General features: G+C 52.0%; 1 protein-coding gene across 1 annotated transcript in view; it reads right to left on the bottom strand.

The window, feature by feature from the left end:
• Positions 1-6443, bottom strand: part of SOX9 (SRY-box transcription factor 9) — a 10244-nt gene extending 3801 nt beyond the window's left edge. The window contains exon 1 of the mRNA XM_081805951.1: positions 6430-6443. Coding sequence (XP_081662077.1) covers positions 6430-6443 — 14 coding nt within the window. The remainder of the gene's footprint in view (positions 1-6429) is intronic.
• Positions 6444-6982: the final 539 nt, after the last annotated feature.

Here is a 6982-nt window from a genome sequence, read left to right on the forward strand (position 1 = left end):
TGTGTGTGTGTGTGTGCGCGCGCGCGCGCGTGTCTAGACTAGGATCTGCCCCCACCCCCAAGCATTTCTTTTCACTGCTTTCTGCGCGGTCCCGGAGACTTAGCTGGAGTTTGTAGAATTCGAAAAGCAGTCGTTCTTTAACGCGTAGCCCAGTTTATGCTCCTGGAGACTGCCTCCTCCGAAAGTGCTTAGAAATGGTCTTTTGAAGCAAATGTTTTGGTGACTCAACGCCCGCTGTTCCCTCTGTAATAATCCATATAAATAGATTAACACGCTCTGGTTCGCCGGGGCCGGTGCGGCTGGTTGGGATTCTGCTGCGCTCTTGCAAGGGGAATCAATGAAAACCAAAGCTAAGTCCGGGCGAAGGCTGGCGGCGGCGGCGGCGGCGGCGGGGACGCAGTAGCCCCGCGCTCGCCGGAGCCGTCCCCGCGCCACAGCGACCTTGAACTCTGACAAGTCCTTCTCCAGCCCCTCCAAGCCCCCACCCCGCGACACTGCTCAGTGACAGGCAACTGCTTTGACGTTCTGCTTTTCACCTCCTAGCCGAATCCAAACGTCAGCAGGGTTGCCACTGGAAAGAGCTTGCAAACTGCTCTGGCTTTGAGAGATCGAACTTTGCGAAAGTGGCCGTCCCGGGCCGAGAGGCTGAGGCCAGTCCCTTGGTTTGTAAAACGCCAAACACACGGGCACCACCGCAGACAAAACACTCCACTTTGGTGGAGTCGTGCAGCTCGCCTGTTTTCGTCCTCCTTTACAAAACACCTGGAGGGGTGACGCTCCCGTCTCCTGACTGTAATCGGGTCCTTCTCCGACTCGCAGACAGCTAGGAGTCCTGGGGGAGGGATTGGGGGTGTCTCTGGTGTATCTCAAGTGTGATTTGAGCACAACCTTTGTGTTTGCACCAACTGCCTTTAGTGCCTGGTTAGGTATCAGTTCTGGAAGAGAAGAAAAAAAATCCTAGGCTCCTGCGGGTTACATGTCTTCAGAATCACAAATAAACGCACAACTGTGGAAATCTCCTAATTTTAAACTTCCCCCCTTCTGGCTCTCCCAGATGTCCGCTTCGAATTAAATTATTGTTATGGTGAATCGGCCCGCATCATAGCAAAGACTTGTTCATTTCTAATTTGCACATTGCGGACACTATTGCAAGATTTAAAAGAATGTTTTCCTGGAAGATTTTTTTTTTTTTAAATCTCGTTTTGTCTCATTTTCTTCCGAAGAAGTCGACCTTTCTTATAGGAAACGGAACTCTTCAGAAGGTAGTAAGTTGCAACTACAGTTAAATACTATTTACTTTTTAAACGAATGTAACTCACTCACAGTGGATGTCTGTAGTACGCTATAGCTTGTTTACAAGTTTTAGAAACCTCCATACAATAGCCACGTATTCATGGCTCCGTGAATACGCTGGAAAAGTATAAGAACAACTTCGTCCTTTCTTGGGAGAAGAGTCCCGCGTAGTATCAACTGATTTCTGTGTCGTGGGGAGGGGACATTTGTGAGTATAACTGGGTGATTCGTAGGCACCTGACCCAGGAGGACACTCAGAGACCAGAACTTCGGGCAGAAATTTTAACCAAGGCGTCTGTATTTAGTTGCATTTTATTGCAATTCTCGTGTTTACTGGCTTAAAGGCACTGAAGACTGTGACTTTTAGATATTTTGGAATATTTCTCTAAATATTTGTCAAGATAAATACATACACATAAATACATATTTAACACAATTACGTTATAGGGGATACGTAATATATAGAATTTTAAATCATAAATTTACAGTGTTTTGTACATTTTCTGTTCGTTTGATGCAAACACTTTGTATTGTATCTTCTTGAAAAGTGATAAACAGTGGACTTTTTAAATGGTGCAATTTTCAGCTTCATCCAGAGGGGGCGCCAAAAGCTCAGAAACTGTTTAACTCACAGATACGGCCGGAAAACTTTGATGGTGGTGGGGGCTGGTGGTGGTGTGCTCCACTCAATCAGGACTGCTTTGCTGCTGAGATTTATCTCTGCAGAAATTCCTACTCGATATTTCCTCCCGTTTGGATTCACCTCTAGGCAGCCCAGTTAGAAGAACTGGGAGGTGTGTGTCTATACGGGACATGGCAAGAGAAGAGCGTTCAAGGTGCCCGACGTTTCTAGTCTGCATGGAACGGGGAGACCGGGTTCAGGAGAAGGACCCCTGTCCCCAAATTCCAGACATTGCCCTCTGCTCGTGTGCCAGGACCAGGACAAGTCTGAGTCGTGGACACCGTTGATTAGTTCTGTATTTCTGCAGGGGCTCCGGTGCCAACTCCCCCACCCCCACTCAGGGGTTCGGCTCGGTGTGAGTTTCTCGGGTCTCCCCTGACCTCTCCTCCCTGCCCCAGGAAGACGCTCGCGGTCCGCTACCAGAGGACCAGTGTCAGAGAGCGCCAGAGGGAAAGGAACCTATTCTCAATGTTCAGGTTACAGATCGGGAAACTGAGTCTGTTGGCTCCGTCTTAGCCAGGGCATGCTGCCGAGAGCCAAACGCGGTGGGCTCCTCTTTCTGGTGGGGAAAGGGTGCAGGTCAAGAAAAGCGGCAGGCAGCGGAGGGCCCTTCACCAGTCTGCGACGTGCATTCCGGGCCCCGCTCTAAGCAAGCGCCGCGAGGTCTGCCGCGGGGGCAGAGACTTGGAGGTGCAAGCAGATCCCAAGGCGGGCCTCGGGAAGCCAAGGTCCGGGATCACCCCCCGCCCCGTCTCTTTCAGCGACTAGGGCCGGCGCCGGGTTCAATTTCCCTAGCCTGGGCCGCCGAGCTCCCTCCGCGTCTACGCGGGCGCCAAGTCCGGAGCCCAGAGATGTTGGATTACAGCGAGTTTCGTGGGCTCTGTGGGGCGGTGTGAACACACCGCACAGGGGGGTTTTCCGTCTCCGGATGGCAGTGGATGGCGTGGCGAATGGGGTTCCCTTTACCTGGGGAATTAGGGACCGTAACCTCCCTCTCCAAAGTTTCCTAGCAAAAGTGGGGAGCGTGTCTAAATCCGTTTTCAGCAGGGGTGCATGTCCCCGAAGAATTCGGTTGGGTTGAGCAGCAGAGTCTCCCGAAGATCTCAGCCCCTGGCGATGTTCTCTATAGAGGTGCTCAGGGAAGTGGATATCCCTTCTCTCTCTCAGTTCTCAGGGGGCTCGGTTCCCTTGAGGTAAAAAACCCCAATCCCTGGCGGGAACCCCGCGCTCTCCTCCGTAATAGTACTTTTCACGCGGCTGCGAGCGCGTTTGCAGGTCGCTCTTCAGACCCGACACCGGCTCTCTAGGGAGAGAGGCGGCGGGTAGGCCGTGTCTCAGGACGGCCATGGGACTGGACAGCAACAGCGCAAGGGAAAAGGAAAATGCCAGGTAGCTTCGTAGGTGCGCAATAAATATCTGTGGACGGCCGAATAAATGCGACCTTTGGATAATCTGCCCCTGTGGGTGTGGGACCCGTCGCAGGCCTCCAGAGTTCCCAGCAAGAGGTCCCTAAACGCACGTGACTGTAGAGTCCTATGTGGATTTCTCCCCAAACGGGCGCCCTACTTTGGGAGATTATCCGACATGTGTCACCTAGGACCATAGAGTCCCAGCGCCCCCCTAAAATTGTAGGCCAAAAAGGGCTTTCCGTTTTCTTCCCTTTTCTGTTTTCTAACAGAAAGAGGAATGCGGTGGACGGGAGGTGCTGGGTGAGGGAGGCGTGAACCTGCAAAGTGCTCCAGGGTGACCTGGCCGGGTTGTGGGGCCGCGGTCGGCTGTGGCCCAGCGGGGCGCTGGGAGGGTGAGGGCCAGAGCCCAGCAAGAAATGGGAAGAGCTGGCTCAACCTGGACAGACTAGCAGAGGGGAGGCGGGGAGGGATGGGAGTAGGATGTCCCAGTTCCAAAGGGACTGTGCTTCCAAAGGGAGTGTGAGTGTGTGTGTGTGTGTGTGTGTGTGTGTGTGTGTGTGTCCCTCTTCCTTTTCTGAAAATATCTGTCTTTTAGGCAGGGTACAGGGGAGCCGCGCATCATTTGGATTCCCTCAAAGCATCCCTAGAACTGCCTGGAAATTTCCTTAGGCCAAGTTTTCTTTTTCCCTCTCCAATTTTCCTCTTTTTAAAAATATTTCAGGCATTTTCATTTGAAGGTGCTCTTTGCCTTGTTGATCTAAAAATATAAAGTTAAGTGTTCAACGCAGCAGTACTCCCATGGGCAGCCGTGTCTACCGGGCCAAGGGGCTCCCTTCAGCACCAAGAGCTTCCTCCTCAGTTCCAGGGCTCACACCTGTGCCTCCTCCTCCCCTCGAGTCCCCTTTCGATTTAGGGGTGTTCGTTCCCGGGGAGAAAAGAGCGGAGAGTCTCAGGACAGTTTTGTGTGATTCTCCCCAGATAGACTGGGTTCTATAGCGGGCACTTCATCTCAGGCTGAAGGGACTATAACCAGCTACTCCCACTAAGATGTCCTATTGGGTGGGTTATTATGTCGGGTCTTTATTAATCAGAGAAAATGTTTCCATCAAACCACGGAAAAGGGAGAAATGCTATTAGCATACAATTCCAAAGGTAACTGTCAGAATTAAATACGAATTATCTTGTGACTTTCTTGTAAGCCTTTTCTCTCTCACCCGGGCCCTCGGGCTCCCCAGGGGAAGAGCGCATCTTCCTGGGGTTACTGGAACCTATAGATTCGCGGGGCGAAAACGGGTGTCCTGAAGCTGCGAGCTGAGCTCGGCTTTGGAGAAGCGTGAGCGGGCAGCGGGGTCGCCGGACTTCGGGCAGCGGGGGAACCAGGAGTGCCGAGGCCCTGAAGTCAGCCCCCAACTTTGGAGTTTCCTGGAGAGTGACGTCTTAACGCGGGGGGGGGCTCTGTCGCGGAGGGTTCTCGGATCTGTGACGTCACAAAACTACCCGGAGGTTGGCTGATCCGGAGCCACGGAGAATGGCCCAGGGCTTCTTCAGAAAGTGGGGGCCCGCAGGGAACGCGGAGACCCGCCGGGCTGCCTACCATGTCATTGTTTATTTCAAATTAATTTCTTGGTGCGCGTTGCTGTGTGCAAGCCTGCGGGAGAGACAGTGTTATTACAGGATTCCATTCTGGGTTTGTTTGAAGGGGAAGCCAGGGCTCTCTGGTACCATCTCAGCTTTGAATAGGCAGATCAGGGAATTTGGAGAAAGCAGGTCCCCACCCCCTTTTCCTGCATTTCCCCCTTTCTCTTTAACATCTTTCTCCCAAGACCCTTTCACTTATGTGAAAGGTGTAAGTAGAGTCTTAAATGGCTTTTTCCCCCTCTGTTACATCTCCTCCCCACTTTTTTTTTTTTTTAAATGAGAATGACATTTGGCCAGGCGAAGAAGAGACGGAGAGTTTTTTGTTTGTTCCTTTCTCCTCCCTTAAATCTCCAGAAAATCTCACAGCGTCCCTGTTACTATCTTAAGAACACAATGTATTTACATCTTATGAAAGGGCAGATTGTTTGCTTTCACACCAAGTCCTAGCACTGGAACCTCCTACTCCCCCAATTTCCACGTTGGCTGAAATGCAAGGGAAAGCCCAACAGAGCAGGGTCTGGACGAGGTATGGGCTGTCTGCAGAAACAGCCTCCCTTTGGGGTGCTCCTAAAGCTCACAAAATTGTCAACTCAGGTTGGCAGTGGACTGTCTTTTTACCGTTGTGTGCCTTAATATCCATGTGCAAAGCAGAGACAAATAAGCAGTTCCTGCTATAAGAACATTCTATTATTCTTTAAAAGAGAAGGTCAAGTCTCAGAGGGCCCTAAATGTAGGCATCTTTCCCTTAAATACTTTCTTGGAGCAATGGAGACATCTCGCAGGGTGACTCGTCTCCTTCAGCAACTAGGAGAAACGGTGGTATCTGGCGAGGGTTGATATCTCTGTAGGAAAGGAAGGCACCCTGGTTGGTCTTGGCTCAGACACTGTCCCCAGGCATTCACCGACACCCCCTCTGCCTCCAGGGTCCACTTCTCCCCGGGGTCCCTCCTGGACAAAGTCTCCCAAGGAAGCCCAGATTCCAGTTTTCCTTTGAACCTCAACTATAATAAAGGCATGAGGTATCTCGGGCAACAGGTGTTTGCAGATTTTGAGGCATGGGTGACCCCAGAAGGCTGTGCAGGACCTGGAACAGCAGGGTGCATGGGCCTGAGCACTGGGCCCTAGATGACGGAACACAGTTGTGGGTGGATTCAGCCTCTGTCTGCCCATACCCAATTTTGTGCCCCCCTCTGGGGCATTTTGTGTTCTGAGAACCTCTTTCTCTGCCTCTACCATGGATTTCTCTTTCTTTGCTCTGAAAGAGTGCATGGATCACAGAGGGCTGCCTCCCATCCTTGGTCCTCCGTCAGAGTGCTGAGGGGAAGGGAAAGGAGGGAGGAGGGGTCCCTGAACACCTGGCTCAATGGCAGATGCTTTTCCATCCCTTTCTTGGGCCCCAGAAGTCACCTCTCTTCTTCCATCGCCGGTGGTTGGTGATGCTGTGCCGCTCTTGGCCTGAGCCATCACCTCCCACCCCACCACCCCTCCCCTTTCTTGGTCCAAGCCCAGAAATGCCTTGTAGTGTGTGGTACGCTTCACTCTCTCTTTGGGGGACATCTGCCAACCAGCACAGTGGTGATGACAGTTTCCAGATGATTTTCCAGGAGCAAAGAAATCTTCTGAGGGAGGAGAGAGCGGCATTGGCCAAACGCTGAGTGGGCTGAACATTGTGGTTCCGGAAGAGGCCCAGGGAGGTGGGGTTCTGTGGGGCTCCAGGATTTCTTTTTTCCCCTCCAGAGTCTGCCTAAAGCAAAAGTCACTAATTGCTTTTTATTTTCCTGGCACTTAGGAGGTTCTCTGGATTCTGACTCTCCTCCAAGAACTTAGGTCTGAGGAAAGCAGGCTTTCAGTGTGATAACACGGCGGTGGGGGGGGTGGGTTGCGGTAATTGGCTTCCAAGCTCACCTGCCTCAGCTCAGTGGGGCTCAAGACCTGTTTCAGCCAACTTCTGGGCTAGTTT

This window comes from Leptonychotes weddellii, chromosome 15 (assembly GCF_054177405.1).
Source record: "Leptonychotes weddellii isolate Sample4059 chromosome 15, ASM5417740v2, whole genome shotgun sequence".
Lineage (NCBI taxonomy): Eukaryota > Metazoa > Chordata > Mammalia > Carnivora > Phocidae > Leptonychotes > Leptonychotes weddellii.